The 24,195-nt window shown below is 47.2% G+C and overlaps 1 protein-coding gene across 1 annotated transcript in view; it reads right to left on the bottom strand.

The window, feature by feature from the left end:
- LOC101351480 (ATP-binding cassette sub-family A member 17-like) overlaps positions 1-24,195 on the bottom strand; it is an 84,656-nt gene that overhangs the window by 7,839 nt on the left and 52,622 nt on the right. Inside the window, exons 19-26 of the mRNA XM_012554588.1 lie at positions 22,381-22,687; positions 19,905-20,178; positions 19,570-19,774; positions 18,492-18,711; positions 9,892-10,050; positions 4,767-4,949; positions 3,237-3,355; positions 2,247-2,441 (exon numbers count right to left, since the gene is read on the bottom strand). Coding sequence (XP_012410042.1) covers positions 2,247-2,441; positions 3,237-3,355; positions 4,767-4,949; positions 9,892-10,050; positions 18,492-18,711; positions 19,570-19,774; positions 19,905-20,178; positions 22,381-22,687 — 1,662 coding nt within the window. The remainder of the gene's footprint in view (positions 1-2,246; positions 2,442-3,236; positions 3,356-4,766; positions 4,950-9,891; positions 10,051-18,491; positions 18,712-19,569; positions 19,775-19,904; positions 20,179-22,380; positions 22,688-24,195) is intronic.

Raw genomic sequence — 24,195 nt, 5'->3', positions numbered from 1 at the left:
CCACTGGTGGGTTTGAACGGCCAACCTCTCAGCAGCCAAACGCTTAATCATTGAGCCATCAGGGCGCCTTAGATATCAGTTAAAGGGCAGGACATTTTGAATTCTGAGATAGTGGCAAATGATGTCTTAAAGTAGTGTTTGTTGTATTCAACTTCTGGAAACTGTATCTTCATGTTCTGTGCAGCATTAGGATATGGGCCTGAAAATGTGTCACTGACATTTTCTTCAACAGATAAAGAACAGAATCACGCGTGAGAACAGTTACCCTTTCAGCGATCTGATCTGAGCTGACCTCTTACCAACATTAACCATTCATGTCATTTTTGCCCTTGACTGCTTGGTTCAGGCTGCTTAAGATGCTGATTCTATCTCGGAAATACTTGAACAAACCACTGAAAAACACAAAAATATTATTTTCCCAGCATTATCAGTGCAGGGAATGCAGTGATAATATGTGATTCCTGTTTCTAGACCTGGCCTGAGTGGAGCAGCAGAGCTCGCCCGCGGCCGCTGTCTTTGTGCGGCCTGCTGTGAAGACCTACCCCCCACATGTGATCCGATCGTGTCCGCGGTCCTCACGGTTTCACTGGCCATCGGATCATGACCAGAGGGCTTCACAAGCAGTGACGTTTAAACAAGACACAATGGACTGACCTTGAGGAGCAACCTCCTTTACTTCTAGGGCCACGTCCCTTCCTGGAGGCACACAAGAGTGCCCCCACGTGCCTGTTCCAGTTAAATCGCAGCTCATGGACTGTAGGTTTGTGATGACTGACAGTCACCAGGCCCCTCTGCTAGGGGTACAGTTGCTGGTAGGCGCAGCCGAGAGGCCACCTTTCCGCGGAGTAGGCTGGCAACGCCAGGCATCACCCTGGTTTCCTTGATAAGGGAATTCTGTCCGTAGTGTCTTCGGCTTTCCCTCTGAACGACATACGAGCAGGTTTTAGAAACTTCTCAGCAACAGTATGATGCGTGCATGTTTCTGCCGTGAGGACAGCTCTGATGAGCGCCTGTAGCTGGGTGTCCTCTCTGCCTTCCCCTGGAGCCTCTGTTCCTCCCTCCACCTCCATCACCACGCTCCTTGGCTGCATGGCGGCAGGCTGCCTGTCCGTGTGAGGAGGGGATCTGTCCACGTGAGGAGGAGCTCTGGCAAGTGACAGTTGTTTCTTGGGATCCCTGAACTAGCACTGCGGTTAGTACACACCAGGTATTCAGAAAGTACGGAGCCCTGGTGGCGCAGTGTTACAGCGCTTGGCTGCTAACCAAAAGTTGGGGGTTCGAACTTACCAACTGCTCCTTGGGAGAAAGATGTGGCAGTCAGCTTCCCTACAGATTTACAGCCTTGGAAACCCTATGGGGTCGCTATGAGTCAGATGGACTGAACGCAGTGGGTTTGGGTATTTAAAAAGTGCCTAACTGAACTGGTGTCAACAATTGAGAAAGAGACCCCAAGGAGAAGGCCGCGTGGGAGAGGTAGATAAGAAGTTGGGTTTTAGCGACTTGGGTTTGGAATGTTTGTGAGATGCTGGAGGAGAGCTGTTGAGAAGGCAAGCCCGTGCGGGTCCGGCTACTCCGGAGACCTCAGCAAACAGAAGGTGATGGGAGCGCAGTCCGGGACAGTGGGTGGAATGAGAAGAAAGAGGGCTGACGAGGCAGACCTGGGGTGCCCCACGATCCAACGGGCCCGGTGAAGGACAACATCTATGCAAGGCACCTGAGAAAGAAGTGCTGGTGACAGAGAGGAGCCAGCAGAGAGGGGAAGGCAGGGCCGTGAACCAAAGAAGGACAGGGTTGGAAGGCAGGCAAGGCTGGCATTAGGAGGTACTACAGCCAAGTCCAGCCTGACAGCGCTGAAAGGAGGAGCAGGCTTGGCCGGGTGAGTGCAGTGGAGTGGGGCCGGAGACCAGATTTGAGGGTCCATGGGTGAGGCTGCTGACTTGGACAGTGTGGGGGGACGTGTGCCCCTCACTGCACCTGGAGGCACGGGAGGGGAGGTTAGGGTGCATGGGGCAGCTGGTGGCTCTTGTGGGCCCACTGGGTTGCAGGGCCTGGGGGACACCCAGGAGGCCACGTGGGGTGAGCAGCCGGAAGTGGGGCTGGAGAGCCGGCAAGGGGTTTAGGATGGAGCTATGGGTTTGGGAGTCACAGATCAAACCTACGTATGGAATTTCAGAAAGTGAGCCCCATTCTAGTTTCCTCTCCAGCATCCTGTATAACCCCCTGTTCCTGCCCCCAGCGGCACCCACCTTCCTGAGGTCAGACTTGACGCTGAAGCCCTGGACAAAGGCGTCCCCAGAGCTGATGAGCTCCTCCCCGGTCAGCATCTTGAAAATGGACGTTTTCCCAGCTCCGTTAACGCCGAGAAGGCCAAAGCATTCCTCTGCTTGAACGGTGAAGGAAACTTTGTCCACACCCAGCACGGGCACCTCCGTGAAGTACACCTGAGGTTCAGCATGACAGCGGACACACCATGAGGGGGCCCGGGCTCCATGCACCCCGCCCTGGGCCTCCCACCTGCCCAGGCTGGGCATGCCTCCTCCCAGCTGTGAGGGCAGCAGGGTTTGGCCAGGCAGTCTCTCGTCCCTAGCCCCTGCACGCTCAGGACTCAGCTCTCCGAGAGGAGCCTCTTCCCTTCTGTCCCTGAAACAAGCAAAGTCCTTCTGATGCTGCCTGTTTTTTTTTTTTTTTTTTACCACCAGTAACTACAGGGAAGCAGAGACTAGGACTAACAAGCTTGGGGAAAGGTCACAAAGTTCCTGGCTGTCTGAAGAGTCTCTCAGTAAAGTCTCCCTGGGCTCAGGGGGAGACAGAGGAGGCTTGGTTTGAGCCTTCCGAGCCCCTTCCCCCACTGTGGCTCTTCCACAGATTTTCTTCTAGATCCAGGACAGAGTCGGCCCAGCACATCTAACCTGCCAGCCTTCCTTGCTTCTTGGGGTTTGTGCTCTGGTCCCCCTGCCTCCCCTTCTCAGACCCTCTGGTCTGATGGGACCACAAAGCAGGGCTACCTGCTGTCTTTGAGTTCTCAAAGGCTCTCACACGTGATTCGCTCACAAGCAGAGGAGCCCCGCTTGGAGTCTCCCCAGCAGACCCGCCTGCCGGCATCCGCCAACGCTCCAGACTTGCAGCAGTGCCTGGAGCCTTCCCGTTGGCAAGGTGACTTCTCCGATATGCCCTTCCTTATGGGAAGGACCCAAAAAAAGAATGGCTTTGCCTTGGAAAGCCACATCTGACTTCACCTTGGACATTTCCTTGACAACCAGTGGATTCTTCTGCAAATTCCCCAACAGCAACTGGACAGCCTTCCTCTCCGCCGTCACGTTTTGGTCTTCAGGCACTAACGCGAGGCTGTGAGCCACTTCCTACGTTCCCAAGACAAGGGGTGAAGATGTAACTGGGTGAGAGTCGGAGGCAGAGACTGAGGGGAGCCCTGGGGAGCGGGTCCTCCCTGAGAAGGCTTTGAGGTGCCCCACCCACTCTCAGTTCTCACACATACACACCCACTCCTATCTCAAGAGCAACTACTTGTATTCAAGGCTGAACTCAGTAGGGGGACAGGGAAACTTCCTGTGGCCTCAGCTTCTGAGGGAAACAGAAAGACTGTGAGCATGGAAAGCCCAGGTGTGGAAAGGGCCCATTTCCTACAGTACCCTTGGGAGGCATTGGCCTCTGGAAGACGGTCAGACCAAGAGCTAGAAGAACAAACCTTTTTCCTGTCTGGCTTATGGATGCCTGTGGGGAAGAGGTGTTGCAGAAAGGTGGCTGGTTCTAGAAAACCCAACCCAGTGTCCTGCTTGCTCCTCGGCTGTCGAGAGGGCATCAAAGCCATACGGGGAACAGGCAGACTGACTGGGGTCACGGGGCCCCACGGGGGACAGTCAGACTGACTGGGGTCACGGGGCCCCACGGGGGACAGGCAGACTGACTGGGGTCACGGGGCCCCACGGGGGACAGGCAGACTGACTGGGGTCACGGGGCCCCACGGGGGACAGTCAGACTGACTGGGGTCACGGGGCCCCACGGGGGACAGGCAGACTGACTGAGGTCACGGGGCCCCACGGGGGACAGGCAGACTGACTGAGGTCACGGGGCCCCACGGGGGACAGGCAGACTGACTGAGGTCACGGGGCCCCACTGGGGACAGGCAGACTGACTGGGGTCACGGGGCCCCACGGGGGACAGGCAGACTGACTGGGGTCACGGGGCCCCACGGGGGACAGGCAGGCTGACTGAGGTCACGGGGCCCTATGGGGGACAGGCAGACTGACTGGGGTCACAGTGCCCTATGGGGGAAAGGCAGACTGACTGGGGTCACAGGGCCCTACGGGGGACAGGCAGACTGACCGGGGTCACAGGGCCCTACGGGGGACAGGCACACTGAGGTCACAGGGCCCTACAGGGGAAAGGCACACTGACTGAGGTCGTGAGCCTACAGGGGACCGGCCCACTGACTGGGGTCACGGGCCCTACGGGCAACTGGTACACTGGGGTCACAGGGGCCCTACGGGGGACCAGCACCCTGACTAGGGTTGCAGGGGCCTGATAGGGGACCCGCACACTGACTGGGGTTGCAGGGGACTCAGCCAGACTCTTCTTCCTCTCCTGTCGAGGCCCCGGGCCCTAGGCATGGCCTGTCTCCTCTCTGCCCTGAGGCTGGACTAGATGGCCTCAGGCTCCCTCTGATGCTCAGAATCAAGGCCAGGGCAGATCACAGGAAGGACACTGTGGGGATCTTGACCTCTCCCTTGGCAGGGTCATGCTCTGACTACTCACCAAATTTTGCTTCCTGAAGAAGCCAGAGACCCTGGCTCTCAGCCTCTTCAAGATGCTGGTCTCAATGAGGAAAAGCAGGATGATGTGCACGGGACCCAGGATGGCCAGGGCTGTCATGTGCTTCCCCATCCCCAGAGACTCCCAGGCATAAATGTTCTCTTGGACCACATATCCCTCTGCTAACGGGGGACAAGCAGATGTTAGTCATCCCGGGGTAGTTTTCCAAGCTCTTCCTTACCTTTTACAGAGTAGGCAAATTCCTAGTAGAACAAATATCATTTTGAAGAAGGATTATTATTTACCACAACCCAGCATATAGTAAACATGAATAATATTTTGTTTCACTTCTATAACCAAAGTTTTATGAAAATAATGCAGTGAAAACAGTGATTTCTGCAGGAATATTCCTGTCTGTGATGGTCAATGTTAGGTGTCAACTTGGCAAGGCCATGATTCTCAGTGGTTTGGCAGACACGATGTAATCATCCTCCATTTTGTCATTTGATGTGAGCAGCCAATCAGTTGGAAGGGGAGTTTCCTTCGGGGTGTGTCCTGCATCTAATATATAAAATGGATGTTCCAGCAAAGCTTGCTCTCTCTCAATCCTGCATTCATCTCACTGTCAGCTGACCTCCAGTTCTTGGGATGTAAGAAGCTTTCAGCCTGCCACTTGACCTGCAGATTTTGGATTTGCCAGCTCCCACAACCCTGTGGGCCAGCAGTCTGTCGCCTGATCTGCAGATTTTGGGTTCGTCAGCCCCTGCAACCTCGTGAGTCAGGAGAAGCCTTCAGCCTGCTGCCTGACCCACGGATTTGGGACTTGCCAGCTTCCACGACTGTGTGAGCTGTTTCCTTGAAATAAATCTCTCTACGTATTTATAAATATGCTTCACTCGTTTTGCTCCTCTAGAGAAGCCAGCCTAAAACACTGTCCATAATATTAGTGTTATCTGAAATACAAAATATTCATATGTTTGGTCCTTCCATCCATCATTAATCACCCTGCAACCTCAACTGACCTCTCATGTGAAAAGCACCCAGGAGCCTCTTTTCTCCTTTTTCAATCTGATTTAAATTGTTTTCATTTAGATGCAGACATTAAAAATGATACAATAAACACACACTCCTTGGAAAAAAGAGACATGTATGAGGTAGAAAGTAAAAGAACACCTCCATTACTCAAATCCATCATTACAGTTTGGTGTATATTTTCTAGATATTACCTTTTAAAAGAAAAATGGAATGATACTGGTATAGTTTCTCCATCTTAACCTGTTTCATTTAATAATACATGATGGACAGTGACTATATCAGAACATGCAGATAAAAATTATTCTTTTTGATGGTTGCATCATTTTATATTCTATCTATGCCTTCTAATTTGTTAGCCAGTCTCTTTTTGATGGACATTTATATAATTTCTACATTTTTACTTTTATAAAACAATGTGAAAATAAACATTCTTCTATATATAATTTTCATGTTGGTGCAATTACTTCTTCAGGCGTAATTTCTAGAAGCAAAGATTACTTGTGGCAATCTGGGGAGCATTTATTCAAGAGAAGCAGCTGCATCTCAGGAAGAACAGTGAGCTTTGTGGAGTTTCAACTAGCCCTACTCCCATTTTCCACTCTTTAGCTTTAAATATACCAGCCACAGTCACAGGAAAAGGCAGTAGCCTGGCAGTCACCAGAGGATGCAGAGGGGGCTGGAGCTCTTTGAAAGCCTCACTCACAGAGAACTGTCACGATTTGACCCATCTGGTGGTTCCCTGGAAGATCCTCCTTGAAAGGCAGTCGGTATTTGATCTGATTCAGAACTTGGCCACTTATGGAAAAAACTTTTCCCCTGAGAGGAGTTGCCAAAAACAATTATAGGCAAATGATTTAACTTTGAAGCTGCCTGATGTGGTGGATAACAGTTGGGGCAAACAATAGACTAACCAAAAAGCTTAAATAAAAAAACTAGGGAATAAGATATTCCTAGAGGTTTGAAAAACTTCAACACGTTCCTGGAAATCTGGAAGACCACGTGCATGTGTAAGGCTGTGTGCATGCTCAGGAAAGACCTGAGAAGTCCCTAAGCTCCCACCTCTGGCTGACCTGAGGCTCTGCCCAAGTAGAAAGTGAGCACTAAGGCAGAACTCTCAACTGCCTGGCAGAACCGCAAGGCAAAGACTGGGAGACTTACTGGTTTCAGATTTTAAAGGAAATCTCTGTCTATTCATCAACTGACCACTAAGCTAACTGAAGCGACAAATCAGACAGACATCATAGAAATAATTCAGAAAAGTCATCAAACAAACAACAATAACTACGATAAACAGCAACAACAACGAATCCTGAGGAGAGGAGAGAATCTCCCAAAGCGGCTACTTTGTTATTTAAAATGTCCAGTTTCCAACAAAGAATTACAAGACATGAAGAAACAAGAGGGTATTGTCCATACACAGGAAAAAAGTAATCAACAGAAACTGTCCCTGACGAAGCCCAGAGGCTGAACTTACTAGACAGAGACTTTAAGTTAATAATTTAAAAAATGAGCCATTGAAAACCCTATGGAGCCCAGTTCTACTCTGACACACATGGAGTTGCCATGAGCCACAATCAACTTGGTGGCAACTGGTACTGGTCAAAGAAGTAAAGGAAACTAAATGTCTCACCTTTAATGGAAAGTATCAATAAAGAGGTATAAGTTTAAAACAGAGAACTATTCTGGAGTTGAAAACTACAATAACAGCCATAACTAGAGGGACTCAACAGAAAGATGAATCAATAAACTTGAAGACAGGTCAATTGAACTTATCCAATGTGAGGAATGGGAAGAAAAAAACGAAGAAAAATGAACACAGCCTCATACACCTGTGCATACCAACAGCGGTGGATTATCTAATACACCACGTAAGCATTTTTTCACCACATCAAAGATTCTGCTTCTAGATATGGCTGACATCTGTCTTTCTTCCAGCCCACAGCACCTTCCTACAGAGTCAAAGCCTCTTTTCAAATTTACAATCCCTGACAGGGGCAGATGGCCCAGTAAGTAAGGTGAGCATGGGCTTATTTGTGCTCACTTACTAATCTGTAGTGAACAATTTCGCATGGGTTTCTCCAAAAGATGTGGTGAAACCCATGTGAAATTGTTCACTACAGATTATCTGGTAAGCAAGGTAAGCACCATGCTTACCTTGCTTATTGGATAATCCACCCCTGCATGCCAACATATGTACAATGGGAGTCTAAAAATGGCGTGGTGGGGGCGTCTGACCTCCTCTGACTTCATGTGGGGAAGAGAATCACCATCCTCATCGTCAGCCCAAGGCTGATTCCTATGAGGTTGAGGTCAAACATACCTCCACCCTCTGACCTTTTTACCAATTTTGACACCAGCTGTCCTTCCCACAACACTCTCTACTTCTTTGCTGGGTTTGATAATTTGTTGCAATGGCCACACAGAACTCATAGACCATACTCACAATTACGGGGTTTATTAGGGAAGTAACAGGTTACAATTCAGGATCAGGAATGACTCAGGATACAGTTCTTCAATCAGGATAGCTTCTCAGCTGTGTTGCAGGCAGGCCTCTCCCTTGGCTCCTTGGCCCCTGCCCTGCCCAGGCAAGTGTTACAAAGCTCTTCAGCTCTGCCAATAAGTGCCTGGAGGCACCCCACTCTGCCAGTAAGCCTTGGCTTGAAGGTGCTCAGCTCTCTCTCGCTCTGTAGGTCAGCGAGCCTAGCTCTGCCAAGTACCCAGAAGTACCCTACTCTGCCAGCGAGCCTCCTGTCTGAAGGCACTCAGCTCTCTTGCTCTATGGGTGGCAAGCCTACTGTAAACACCTTGCTCCGTGGGCCAGGAAGCCCACCACATCGTCTCGCGCTGGTCTCCTGGTTCTGCTGCTGCCGTTTCTCTGCCATCACTTCTTGCTGTTTCGTGCTGTCTCTGGTGTTACAGCTCTTTCTCTGTCTCCTGGGTCTAGGAGGTTCTCAGTGCAGGGACCCTGGCTCCAAAGAAGGTGCTCTACTCCTGGTTGTTTTTTCTTAGTAGTAGTGAGGTCCCTCTCCCTGCCTCTAGGATGGCTCATTTTAAGCCTAGCAGGATGGCAAAACTGACCGGTCACCTTCTTAGGGTTCCATATACCTTATTTGCATGGTCCCACCCCCAGAAAGGTGCCATGCACCTTATTTGCATTATTAGCAAGCTATCCAATCTTCTTTGTGGGCCACAAGCACCTTATTTGCATAGTCCCACCCAATCATTTGGTGGGAGTTACAAAACCATGACGAGAAAGGCCATATAAAAGTGATCCGTCACACCGCAGAGTCCCAGAAGGAGACGTAAAAGGGACAAAGAATATTTGAAGAAATAAACACTGAAAACTTCCCAAATTTGATGAAAAACATTAATCTATACATCAAGAAGCTCAATGAAATCCAAGGAGGAGAAATTCAAGGAGATCCACATCTAGACACATAATCAAACTGCGAAAAGACAAAGAAAAAGAGAGAATCTTGAAAGCAGCAAGATAGAAAACTTTCCAGATGACCCAGAAATTCCACTCCTTGGTGTATACCCAAGATAAACAAAAACCTACATCCACACAAAAATTTGTACACAAATGTTCATAGCAGCATTATTCATAACAGACAAAAAAGTAGAAAACAACCCAAATACTCATCGACAGATGAATTGATAAATAAAATGTGGTATACACATACAATGGGATATTACCCAGCCATAAAAAGGAATGAAGTACTATACATGCTACAGCATGGATAAACCTTGAAAACTTTATGCTAAGTGAAATAAGCCAATCATAAAAGACCACATATTGTATGATTCCCTTTATACGAAATATCCAGAATAGGCAAACACACAGAGACAGAAAGCAGATTAATGATTGCCAGGGGGTGGGGGCAGGGGGGTGGGAAGTGACTGCTACTGGGTCCAGGGTTTCTTTTTGGAGTAATGAAAATGTTCTGGAATTAGAATAGTGGTGACGGTTGTGTAACCTTGCGAATATAGTAAAAACCACTGAATTGTACACTTTAAAAGTGTGAATTTTGTTATGTGAATTATATCTTAATAAAAAATGTAATTAAAAATTCCTTTTACAATACTCACAAGCTTGAATGCAATCACTCTTGTTCAGGTTTTTGGCATTGCAAAATTTCTGGAATCCAAAGTTGTAATATAAGTTGGAAAAAGCCATCCCCAGGCAGTGGCCTGGAAACACTAGGAATGTATCATCCAAAGACTCAGAGACTGTTGTGTAGCCCAGATCTGTGAGAGGAATAGAAAATACTAACTTTACCTGCAGGAAGGAAAGAGCACGTCCTCCATCATCTCTTCTGACCCATTGCCCCTATTTATCCTGTCTCCATCACTGTACCATCACACTCCCAGGACCCCAGACCAGACACCTGGTCTACCTGAGGCCTTGTTTTCTCCCACCCTCCCTAGTCATTCAGCCTCCCAAACGTAAGTGTTTTTCTTTTGTAAGTGCCTCTTGATCTGTTACTTTACTCCAATTCCAATTGTTTATGCAGAAGAATCAGGAAGAACACAGTGTGTTTGGAAAAATCAGCAGTAGTGTGGTTGGAGTATGGATGGATGCATACATGAAGAGGGTGAATTTGAGGCTGGAGGGGGATGAGGTTTACAAGTGAGCTGGGAGCCAGACACAGGGACAGATTACCCAGTAAGCAAGGTAAGCACGGGCTTAGGGCATCAACAAAACAGGGGCACCATATGTCCAAAGCAAAGACCCACAGATGCCAACCGGACAGGACACAAGGAAAAGTGAGTGCCACAGTGGAAAGGAACTGGCAGGGCACTAAAGGAAACTGATCCCGGCTCCAGTGTGAGAGAATGTGCCGGCCGGAAATGAAGTTCACGCAGGGTCACGAGGGCGCCCACCGGCAAGGCTGTTTAAGCTGTGAGGCCCCTACCACTTCAACACTTTCATGACATCTGTCTCCTATGGTCCCCTTTCCTGTAACTGAAACTCCTTATCTAGGAAGGTCTCTTGGGAGCATGCTATTTCTTTCTACAGAACACTCATTTTTGTCCTCAAAACCCTCAGCATACAATAATGATTCACGAAAGACTCAAATTTATTATCCTTATTATGTATGGAAGTAGATACTGTTCGGCAGCTTAATTGTGATGAAATCATTGAAGAAATTGCAAAAGCAAAGAATAGAAAGAGATATTTTAAATTATAACATATTAGAGATGAAAGATCTACCTAAAAATAAAATATAGTAATGTGCTGTAATATTTGTTTTCTGATGATTAAATTTTCTTTTATGACATCTTTTCATTTGTTCATTTTAATTACGGCACTTACTGCAAAACAAGCATCAAAACTGAAGTATGAGCTGTTTGAAGCAAAACTGGTGAAAGTCAATTTTTTGTTGTGAGATTTTACATTGATTGTTGAAACAACTAAGTTCACTGACTCATTTTCTTTGTTGTAGAATATATGGAATATTCTTTTTGTAGAAAATGTGGTATATAGTAAAAGTCTCAGTACCTCACATCCACTAAAAATTTTATAATCCAGTTCATCTCATTCTGCTCAAATGGCATATGCCACTTCTGGGTTCAGTCGCTAATATACCAAAACCCACTGCTGTCGAGTCCATTTAGACTCCTACTGACCCTGTAGTGTCCCTAGAGGACAGAGTAGAACTGTCCCATAGGGTTTCCACAGAGTGCCTGGTGGATTTGAACTGCCAACCTTTTGGTTAGCAGCTGTAGCTCTTAACCACTACACCACCAGGGTTTCTGCTAATATTACAGTCGCATTTAAAAAGAAGTTATATCATATTTAGCTAACACACACACACACACACACACACACAACTCATATATCCCATTCAAATCTGTGACTAAGCAGAGGAGGGGGCACCACAGATTATCAGCGTTTAGGGCCCACATGTGCCTTAATCCAGCCCTGGCCATACAGGGTAGGGTCTAGTATACCAGCTGTGGAGTTGTTATGGATCCGTAAGGACACAGTCCCTACCTATATAGTGCATGGAGACAAAACTATCATTATCTGAAGATGCTATGTATTATCATGTACCTGGAAAAGCCAAGAGAATCAATCAAGATACTACTAGAAATAAAAGGGAGTTTGATAAGTTGGCTAATGACCTTCTCAGAGGTCAAGAAAGGCAACTTTTAGGTTCATGTTGTATTAAAAGAATGCTAAAAAGGGTTATAAATGAACTATGGTATACTTTAAATGTTTACTTCCAACAAATCAACATAAAATGCTTCACAAAATAAATGACTTGTAATAATTAACTGATAAAGAGAATCAATGCCTACAGCCCTGTGGGGCATGCTCCAATGGGACAACAATTGATGGTGTGTGCCATGGATTGAATTGTGTCCCCCAAAAATATCTGTCAACTTGGCTAGGTGATGATTCCCAGTATTGTATGATTGGCTACCATTTTGTCATCTGATGTGATTTCCCTATGTGTTGTATATTCTATCACTATGATATAAGATGGACTAGTGGCAGTTATATTAATGAGATCTACAAGATTAGATAGTGTCTTAAGGCAATCTCTTCTGAGATATAAAAGAGAAAAGCGAGCACAGAGACATGGGAACCTCATACCAACAAGAAAGCTGTGCCAGCAGCAAAGTGTGTCCTTTGGACCTGAGCTTCCTGCGCAGAGAAGCTCCTAGACCAAGGGAAGATTGATGACATGGACCTTCCTCCAGAGCTGACAGAGAAAGCGTTCCCCTGGAGCTGACGCCCTGAATTTGGATTTGTAGCCTACCGGACTGTGACAGAATAAACTTCTCTCTGTTAAAGCCATGCACTTGTGGTATTTCTGTTACAGCAGCACTAGATGACCAAGACAGTGTGCAAATGTCACTGAGCCCTCACCACCACAGGCTGCTCTGTGCTGACCCCTAACAGCTCCATGTGCCCTAGGTGCTCACCTTCACAAACCCCAACACATCTTCACTGACACAAAGGGGAAATAAAAGGGGAGGTTAGTGCTCAACTCCAGACTTCCTACAACACCCACAACCAGCTCCAGGCCAGTGGGTAGTTCAGGGGAGAGAGCATGTGGACATAGGATTCTCAGATGCCATGGGAAGGGGCTGAACCAACAATAAAAAAGCACACTCTACTCTCAGGCATCGATTTTGAACAGCACAGCATTTGGAGACCAATCTGTGAGGTTTCCATTGGTTGAGTTCACTGTGATATACGCTACGATATGCTGAACTTTGATGATCTACAGTAGGTCTCCCAACCAACAATTCCTGGGCCAGGACTCAGAAACCATGCAGCAGAGCGAGAGTCTACCTGCTGGGCATGAAACTCAGTTTGGGGCAGAAGTCAGAAGCTGTGGACCTCTGCAGCCCCACTGAGATTCAGACTCCAAGGCCCCAGGGTCATGCATCAGAGGAGTTTGCTGTTGAGACCACTGTGTATTTTGAGGGCGTTCTAACCTAGGGAATCATCTTCCAGCTCTGTATCAGACAGTATTCCACTGTGATCCATAGGGTTTTCATTGGCTAATTTTCAGAAGTAGCTTGCCAGGCCTTTCTTCCTAATCTGTCTGAGTCTGAAAGCTCCACTGAAACCTGCCCACCAAGGGTGACCCTACTGGTATTTGAAATACTGGTAGCCTGGCTTCTAATATCACAGCAATGCACAAGCCCCCACAGTATGACAACCTGACAGACAAGTGGTAGCACTGTGTGGATTAACACATTTTAATTTCCCTTTCTATCATTTTAGTGGGGTCTCAGGAAAAGAGAATGCAGATGTTCATATTCTTGACTATCTGTTTACCTCCATAGCTGCAGCCATCCTAACAAGGCCTCTAGGGAGTGTATTTAGAAGTCAAGACCAGGCATATGCACACTTTCTATTACTAGCTGGAACTCTGGCCCCCAAGTCTCCATCAGTGTCCTTCCTTGGGGAGTAGGGATGGAGCACATAAAGCCATCAGCCTCCTTTCCCCAGGCCAGAGATCAGGCTCCTTGCCCTGTCCCAGGCTTTCCAGCCCTTATGACTCATCAGCTTCCCACTTAGTTTTTAAGCTGGAAGGTACTTCCTACCTAGTGGAAGGAAGGCATCGACCCTTTTTATTGCTGCACAGGACTGTGCAGAGAAAAACAGCTTGAAGCAATCTAAAAAGAAAGGGATCCCAGGAAGGCTAAGGGAATCCAGAGAGAATGTCTGAGGGCGAGAACATCTTCATGTCCTCAATCTCCCCAACAGCTCCACCCTTGGGCGTCAGGGATCCTCAGTGTCAGGAACTCTTAGCATTCACGGATTTAGCCTGTGTTGGTGCTTGTCCCTTTGGGGTGAGGCTGGGCAGCAGGTAGTTGAAGGAGGTTCTCCCTGTAGACTAGGGCAGCATTTCTCAAAGTGGATCCCTGGGCCACCTGTATCAGGGTCACCCCGAATGGGCCTTAGAATGCCGTCAGTAACTCTCAGGCGCACACTACAGTGGGAACCTTGGCGTGTGCTCCATCAGTTCACGCCTCTGCTGCCTCCCTCCCCTCTACCTGCACAGTGCTTTTTGCTCGACTTCAATCCCAAAGTCAAAATGCTGCCGCGATTCGGATCCACTCAGAAGGAGATACTTTCTCCTCTGGAGTTCCATGGGTGGTATGCATGAAAAATAGAAAGGCCATCACAACACACCAATACTACTCAAACTATTTCAGAGCATGGAAAAGGAAGGAATACTCCCGAATTCACTCCATGAAGCCAGCAGAACCCTGACACCAACGCCAGGTAAAGACACCACACAAAAAGAAAACTGCAGACCAACATCCCTCATGAACATAGACGCAAAAATCCTCAACAAAATTCTAGCCAATAGAATTCAACAGCATACCAAAAAATAATACATCGTGACCATGTGGGATTCATACCAGGTATGCAAGGATGGTTCAACATTAGAAAATCAATCAACGTAATCCACCACATAAATAGAACAAAAGAAAAAAGTCACATGATCATCTCAATCGAAGCAGAAAAGGCATTTGACAAAGTCCAACCCATTCCTGATGAAAATTCTCAGCAAAATAGGAACAGAAGGGAAATTCCTCGATATAATAAAGGGCATTTATACAAAACTAACAGCCAACATTATTCTCAATGGAGAGAGACTGAAAGCATTCTCCTTGATAACAGGAACTAGACAAGGATACCCTTTATCAAGACCCTTATGCAACATCCTTCTAGAAGTCCTAGCTAGAGCAATAAGGCAAGAAAAAGAAATAAAGGGCATCCAAACTGGTAAGGAAGAGGTAAAACTATCCCTATTCACAGGTGATATAATCCTATACATAGAAAACCCCAAAGAATCCACAAGAAAGATACTGGAACTAATAAAATTTTTCAGCAAAGTAGCAGGATACAAGATTAACATACAAGAAATCAGTTTGATTCCTTTACACCAACAAAGAGAACTTGGAAAAGGAAATCAATACCAATTACAATAGCCCATCAAAAGATAAATTACTTGGGAATAACTCTAACCAGGGACATAAAAGACATATACAAAGAAAATTACAAAACACTACCGCAAGAAACCAAAAGAGACCTACATAAATGGAAAAATATACCATACTCATGGATGCGAAGACTCAACATTGTGAAAATGTCAATACTACCCAAAGCCATCTATAGACACAACGCAATTCTGATCAAAATTCCAACAACATTCTTTAATGAGATGGAGAAACTACTCGCCAAGTTTATATGGAAAGGGAAGAGCCCCAGGATAAGTAAAGCATTACTAAAGAAGAAGAACCAAGTGGGAGGCCTCACGCTATCTGATCTTAGAACCTACTATACAGCCATGGTAGTCAAAACAGCCTAGTACTGGTACAACAGACACACAGACCCATGGAACAGAATTGAAAACCCAGATGTAAATCCATCCATCTATGGACAGCTGATATTTGACAAAGGGCCAAAGTCCATTAAATGGGGAAAAGATAGTGTCTAACAAACGGTGCTATCATAACTGGATGTCCGTTTGTAAAAAAATGAAACAGGATCAATATCCCCACCATATACAAAAACTAACTCAAAATGGATCAAAGACCTAAATACAAAGCCTAAAATGATAAAGATCATGGAAGGAAAAATAGGGACAACACTATGGGCCTTAATACATGACATAAATACAATACAAACCATAGTTAACAATGCACAAACACCAGAAATTAAACTTGATAACTGGGAGCTCCTAAAAATTAAACACTTATGCTCATCAAAAGACTTTTCCAAAAGAATAAAAACAGAACCTACTGACTGGGAAAAATTTTTGGCTACGACATATCTGACAAGGGTCTAATCTCTAAAATCTACAAAATACTTCAACTCCCCAGCAACAAAAAGACAAATAATCCAATCAAAAACGGACAAAGGATATAAACAGACACTTCACCAAAGAAGACCTTCAGGTGGCTAACAGACACATGAAGAAATGCTCATGATCATTAGCCATAAGAGAAATGCAAATCAAAACTACAATGAGACACCATCTCACCCCAACAATACTGACACTAATAATAATAATAAAGAAAATAATAAATGTTGGAGAGGTTTTGGGGTGATTGGAACTCTTATGCACTGCTGGTGGGAATGTAAAATGGTACAACCAGTATCGAAAATGATATGATGCTTACTTAAAATCTAGAAATAAAAATACCATACGAAGCAGCAATCACACTCCTAGGAATATATCCCAGAGAAATAAGAGCCATCACTCGAATAGACCTATGAAGACCCATGTTCATTACAGCATTATTCACAATAGCAAAAGATGGAAATAACATAAGTGTCCACCAACAGATGAATGGATAAACAAATTATGGTACATACACACAATGGAATACTATGCAATGATAAAGAACAATGAGGAATCTGTGAAACATCTCACAATATGGATGAATCTGGAGGGCATTAAGGTGAGTGAAATAAGCAATCACAAAAGGACAAATATTGTATGAGACCACTGTTATAAAAACTCAAGAAAAAGTTTACACACTGAAGAGAGATAGGGAGGGGAAGTCACTAACTGGATAGTAGACGTGTCAAGTTTGGTGAAGGAAAAGACAACACACAATATAGGGGAAGTCAGCACAACTTGATCACGGCAAAGTCAGAGCAGCTTCCGAGACACATCCAAACACCTTGAGGGACCAAGTTGCTGGGGCTGAGGTCTGGGGACCATTGTCTCGTGAGACATCTAGGTCAATTCACATAACATACTTCATAAAGAAAATGTGCTACATCCTACTTTGGTAAGTAGTATCTAGATTCTTAAAAGCTTGCAAGTGACCATCTAAGATATATTTATTGGTCCCAAACTGTCTGGAGCAAAGGATAATGAAGAAAACCAAAGGCACAAGGAAAACATTAGCCCAAAGGACTAATGGACCACATGAACGACAGCCTCCACCAGCCTGAGCCCAGAAGAAAGATGGTGCCCGGCTACTGCCACCAAACACTCTGGGAGGGATCACAATGGGGAATTTCAGCCAGAGCAGGATAAAAATGTAGAACAAAATTCAAATTCACAAAAAAAGACCAGACTTACTGGTCTGACAGAGACTGGAGGAACCCCTGAGACCACAGCCCCGGGACACCCTGCTAACTCAGTACTGAAGCCACTCCCAAAGTCCACCTTTCAGCCAAAGATTAGACAGGCCTATAAAACAAACAATAACACATGTGAGGAATGTGCCTTTTAGTTCAATCAAATATATGAGACCAAACGGGCAACTCCTGCCCAAAAGTAAGATGAGAAGGCAGGAAGGGATGGGAAAACTGGATGAGCGGACACGGGGAACCCTGAGTGGAAAGGGGGCGAGTGCTATCACATTGCAGGGATTGCAACCAAAGTCATAAAACAATTTGTGTATAAATGTTTGAATGAGAAACTAATTTGTGCTGTAAACTTTCACCTAACGCAAAATAAAGTTAAAAAAAAAAAGGCCACCAGAGAACTCTGAGTTAGACTGAATGAAGACAGCACGGCGGCGTGGACTGAGACGCCAGCTTTGAGGTGTGGCAGACAAGTGAGTGCTTGTCTTCGGCTTCCTTTAGCCCAGTTCACTTCCTGGGCAGTCTCCCCCCACTGCCTGGGCTTATTTATTTACTCGTTAATTCTTTTATTGAGGTGTTATTCATCTCAGTGAAATGCATGTTTAATAAGTAGACAATTTGATGAATTTTAATAAATGTATACACCCGTGTAACCAACACCCCAATCAAGTCATAGAACATTTCCACCACTCCAGAAAGCTCCCCAACGCCCCTTTTCAGTCACTCTCCACCCTCCAGACCCTGAAGCCACCACTGTTCCGACTCCATCACTAGAGATTAGTTCTGCTTGTTCTTGGGCTCTCTTGTGCCCGATTCTCTTGCATACCGTTGCATTTTTTGTATTTGTCCACACTGTCACATGTACCCGTGGTTGCTCTCCTTTGCTATTGGTGAGCAGCGATCCATTTTATGAATATAACAGATTTGTTTACCTATTCTCCTGGAGATGGCTGTTTGGGATATTTCCAGTCTGGGGATCTTAAGACTAAAGCTGCTAAGCACATTCTTGCAGAGGGTTTGGTAGACACATGTTTGCATGGTACACCTTCTGTGGCTTCTGGAGGGAAAAGAGCTCTGTGTGACATATGGCTATGACAAGCCTCACCTTTCTCACTTGTGACAGAGACGAGAATGAAAGGGCCGATGCTCAGGAAGGTGAGTGTTATGATGAGCTTAACAAAAGCATTGCCAGTGCTGGTAAAGCAGAAGCTGGCCAAGTAGATGAAGGGGATGATGGCCCAGCCGTAGAGCATCAATGTCAGGAAGACAGCCTGGATGTTTCCATTGTGGGTGAAAGCTTCTTCTTTGTAGCACAGAAACACCACCTTAGGAAGGGACGGGGGTGGAGAAGTCACCAAGAGCCAATCCTAAGCACTGGAGAAGGACTCTGATACTCTCAGTTTTAAAAACAAGGCGTGGGCAACACTCCACAGCCGAACGCCCTTCGTTCTTTCAGCCACCAATGCCTTGCACCTGGAAATCAGTAGCCGTAGTGCAGCGAGTTAAGGGGGTTCAGAGACACTTAGAAAACGATCACAAAAGGGATCTGTCTTGCGTAAAGGAACCAGGGACCCACGAGCCACTCAATTCAATCATCACCAAGTACTCAGCAGTACCCTGGCATTTTTTTACTGGGAAGAAGGCAGTTTCTTACTAGCTTGGGGGAGCAGCTGTGGGGAGGTCATACAGCAGAGGCCCTGGGGCAGGCCCCTCTGCTCTTGAAGGCACCGGGAACCAGGGCATACTTTACCGAGGGGCAATGAGGAAGGTGCGTCACACCAGGGACCCCCAAATCAGGGCTGAGGCTGCCAGCCTAGACTCCTGCCAGCTCAGACTGTGGGCGGTGCTCCAGGCCAGCCCCTCGCCTGCAGGGGAAGGGCCCCCCCTCCGCCCACCGTGCTCACCAGCAGCAGCAGGCTGGGGCCCAGGCAGCCTGCAGGGGAAGGGCCCCCGCCCTGCTCACCGACAGGCTAGGGCCCAGGCAGCCTGCAGGGGAAGGGCTCCCGCAGTGCTCACCAACAGGCTAGGGACCAGGCGGCCTGCAGGGGAAGAGCGCTCCCAGCTGCGCTCACCAACAGGCTAGAGACCAGGTGGCCTGCAGGGGAAGGGCTCCCAGCCACGCTCACCAGCAGCCTGGGGCCCAGGTGGCCTGCATGGGAAGGGCCCCCCCCCGCCACGCTCACCAGCAGCAGCAGGCTGGGGACCAGGAAGGAGATGAGATCCCACAGCAGGGCGGAGAGCCAGAAGGTGGCCACGTGGACGCCACTGACAAACTGGACGTGCTTGGCCTTGCTGGAGTTCTCCTTGACTGTCAAGATGGAAAACGAGCTAGACAGGAAAGCCATTCCAAAGAGCAAGTTGATAACAAGGTAATGTGCTTTGAGGCCCCTGCAAGAGACAGCACAGGAGAGAGGCAGCAGTTTCAGTAGGACCACTCACAGCCACCATCTCCCAAAAGGGCAATGTGCAATGAAAAGAGGACACAGACCAGCAGGAGGTAAGAAGGGAAGGCACGTACTGGTACATGATGTCCTCGGAGACCTCCGCGGCAGTCTGCGGCTGAGGGTGGTTCGTTGCAGTAATGGAAGCCTTGGCACCAGACAGCAGCTTGAATAGAAAATTGTCCACCAGAGCCACAGCCAGGGCTGGGGAGTGGTAGGCCTGGTTGTTGAACAAAGCGGTCACGATGGTGCGGCCTTTGGTGTCTTCAATGGAAGCCGCCACAACGTAGCGGGTGTTGAAGCCCTCGGGTTCCTCCTCTGCCTTGCGCAGCAGGAACTCTTCCAGGGGACCTGGAAGAGCAGAACAGCTGCTGACAACGCACAGGGAGGACCAGAGGGAGCTCTGCACCGGCCCTGACCCTGTCTCACCGAGCACAGTGACACAAACTCCAGCCACGCCTGAGGACTCACCATACCCCAAACCTCAAAAACGCTCGCTGCTTGGGATGTTCTGCTGTTTACCTGCCCCTTCCATTGGTCAAGTCCCACACAGACTTTGCGCCTTGACAGCACTTACTCCGGAAGCCTCCTCTGACCCCCCAGGTCCCTCTGACCCCCCAGGTCTGAGACACACCTATGTAATCCCGTAGTACTCCAATCACAGTCATGATCCCTTTGCACGGAGATGATCTATTATTTATCCAGGAGACTGCCAGACTTTCCGATCCCTGAGGGCTGGTACTGAGCTCGCTCATCACTGAATTCCCAGCACACAGTGCCATGAATGTACGACCCACTTAGAGCTCTGGTCTTAACAACAGTAATGAAATAGCACCCTTGGCTGAATGCTCCCTCAGTGCGGACTGCGCAAAGTGCTGGACAGGCACTCTGTCACATCCTTCTCCCCACACCGTGGACAGGCCGGGTCATCAGTCTCCCTGTCTCGCGTATGAAGAACCGAGCCTCAGAGAGGTGGCCATTGTGATCCCTCGTCCCAGCCATTTTGCTACATCACATTCTGCGTTTGGCCTCCTTACTTTAGCTTTTTAAAAACGTAATTACTTTTTTTATTTTTAATCAAAATAATACACAGATACAAGTTTTAAAATCAAATAGTGACATATGACTTATAGTGAAAACAGGCGTCTCCCGCCCTGCCCTTCGCCATGCCCAGGGCGTGCTCACCAAAGAGGACTGCTTTGCAATCCCCCGGCTGCTGCATCTTGTATTTGTAAAGGACACGTTTAAATCACCTGCTCCTGGGTCTTCAGCTCCAGGAACTATCCACTGACGTCCTGCTATGGAGGCGAGGACCTTGCTCTCCTACAGCCATCCCCTCCCTTTCCTCCCACTGGAGTTAAAGCATCATTTTGGTGAAGTCAGTTATCATGGATTGAGTTGTCTCCCCAAAAAATATGTGTATCACTTTGGCTAGGCCATGATTCCCAGTATTGTGTGACTGTCCACCATTTTGTCATCTGATGTGATTTTCCTATGTATTGTAAATCCTATCTCTATGATGTCAATGAGATGGGATTAGTGGCAGTTATGTTAATGAGGCAGGATTCAATCTATAAGATTAGATTGTATTTTAAGCCAATCTCTTTTGAGACATAAAAGAGAGAAGCGATCAGAGAGACATGGGGGACCTCATACCACCAAGAAACGAGAACCAGGAGAAGAGTGCGTCCTTTGGTCCTGGGGTCCCTGCGCTGAGAAGCTCCTCAACAGGGGAAGATTGATGACAAGGACCTTCTCCCAAAGCCAACAGGGAAAGTCTTTCCCTGGAGCTGGAACCCTGAATTCGGATTTCTAGCCTCCTAGTCTGTGACAGCATACATTTCTCTTTGTTAAAGCCATCCACGTGTGGTGTTTTGTTACAGCAGCACTAGATGACTAAGACCTTGATAGTCAGGTTTGACATTACTATGACTAAGGAAAAACTATTCACAGCTGTACCATGTAGCATATTATGATTATGCCTTGTTTACACAACTTTTCCCTCTGGAGGTAATACTTTCCTCATTTTCTCATGCACTTAATTTTCTAATGTTGTTGGGGGCCATCGAGTCGATTGTGACTCACAGCAACCCTGTGCGACAGAGCAGAACTGCCCCGTGGTTTCCTAGGCTGTAATCTTTACGGGAGCAGATCGCCAGGTCTTTTCTCCCATGGAGCCGCTGGGAGAACCACAGACTTTGCAGTTAGCAACCAAGCTCTTAACTGTTCCGTCACCAGGGCTCCTTAGTTTTCTAATATCCATCACTCCCTGACGGAAGCGCCAATTTCCTCAGTAAATTCAAAAACATCGGGTTGTTTATCAGTTTCGTTTTTGGTTGTCCTTTCATCCCTAGAAACACACACATGACCTCATCTCCAGAAGGTGTCACTTTGCTGTCGTGCTGGAGTTTGTTTGAAAGATGTTTTCTGAGACCGTCTCTCTCTGGCTACCCACTCTGACCTCAGACAGGGTCACGCAAAAGGATAAGGCCTCACGGCAGAGCCCAGCAGTAGGGGCCTCGCGGCTGTTCTCCTCCTGTGCCTGGCACTTACCTGAGACCTCCAGAGGGATCTGTAACTCAGCCTCCAGCATATCTGCAAAGCGTTCTGAAAGGCGTGAGCCCAGGCTGGAATTCTGAGAGATAAAGAATGGAACAACAGTTTGGCCATGTGCTTTCAGAGTCAGCTCCAGTGGGACATTCTCCGTGCTTAGTGCCCTGAGGTTGAATGACATGAGGCTGAAGATAACCACCACCAGAGGCACCAGGATCTGTGCTGAGAGCATCATCGTCCAGTTGCGCCAAGAATACAGCATCCTTTTCAGGAGCATGGCATAGAATTGTTGGCAGAAAAGATGGAACTACAATGAAAACAAGGGAGTCACAGAATTAATATGGTCACAGACAGAGACTGGCAGACCGTCAGGTGCTCCTGATGTCAGGTATTCCCTCATATGATAGCTAACAGAGCTTGTCCATTAGGCTGGAAATTTGCTTCCAGTGAAAATTCTTTGGACTTATGATTTGACTGGGGTCGAGTGGAGGAAAGAGAAGACACAGAGTGGGAAGAGTCTGGAAGAGCAGCCTGGACAGGTACCAAATGTAAATAAGACACAATTTTTTTCTACCTACCAGACTGGCAAAAATTTAAAGTTGATGAGGATGTGGGGAAAATGCCACTGTTGGTGGTCTTGATTTTTCTTTTTTTTTTTAGAAAACAAATTGGCTGGATGAATAAATTTAATATGCCCATAGTCCTTAACCTAGAACTTCCACTCCTAGTAACGCACCCTACGGACACACCTGTATAAATATGCAAGGCCCGTGCACAAAGACGGCCCACCTCACTGCCAGGAAAGGTCAAAGTGCACAGAAGTGCACAGGCATGCACACTGTCATCCCGACAGAGCAGGCCTGATGGGGGAGGGAGACCCTAGAGGGTAGTGTTGGGCGCTTCCACTTTGCTGCTCTGGGGCCCTGCGGAGCTAGGGGTGGGCAGGAGGCCTTTGAGCCTCAGCCTCAGTGTCTTCTGCACCACTCTTTCCTCTTGGGAGGAGGCCTGGTGGGCAGGTATGAGTCAGGCACTTCTAAGTTCTTGGCCAGAACACCGTCAGATGCCTGAAATTCTCTACAAAACACCCCAAGTGCCTTGTGTTCAACATGAGGTAGGCTATATCCACTGCTGGCGTTTGTTGAAAGGCTCCTGCTTGAGGTCGTACACTGAGAAATACTTCCCGCAAAGACTTGGTTGGAGCTGTCTCCAAAGCCAAGCCTGGCCAAGTGGAGTCTGGATAACCACTTGCTGGGGGATGGAGAAGAGGCTCCTGTCTGTACAGGACAGAAGATGGGCTAGACAACCCCAAGACCCTTCCCAACTCCACAGCTTCCCCCTTTCATGTATTTGATTCAAAATTATGAAGCAATGAAATCAATCTTTTCACTAATTCATGAAAATCAGTCTCATCATTTTACAGTAATACCTTATGGGTAGCTAAAACGACCCCTTTATAATGGGGTCTTAAAAGCTTGTAAGCAGCCATCCAAGGCACAACAATTGGTCTACATTTGCCTGGAACAACAGAGGAAGAAAGAGAGTCAGGAATAGGGGGAAGATACAGAACGTGTGGCTAACTGCCTCCATGAACAACTGCCTCCTTTGCCAAGAGACCAGAAGAACTGGCTGGTTCCTGCCTACCATTACTGAACATTTTGTTCAAAGATTCCATAGAAGAATCCTGATCAAAAGAGGGAAAACGCAGAACAGAATTTAAAATTCTCATGGACTCCAGATTTCCTGGAGCCATGAAGTTTGGATGAACCCCCCGAACTATTGCCCTGAGATAATCTTTAAACCTTAAACCAAAAATAT

This window comes from Trichechus manatus, unplaced genomic scaffold (genome assembly GCF_000243295.1).
Source record: "Trichechus manatus latirostris isolate Lorelei unplaced genomic scaffold, TriManLat1.0 scaffold00024, whole genome shotgun sequence".
Taxonomy (NCBI): Eukaryota; Metazoa; Chordata; class Mammalia; order Sirenia; family Trichechidae; genus Trichechus; species Trichechus manatus.
Note: the sequence above shows the minus strand (reverse complement) of the source record. Positions and strands in the feature narration are given on the sequence as shown.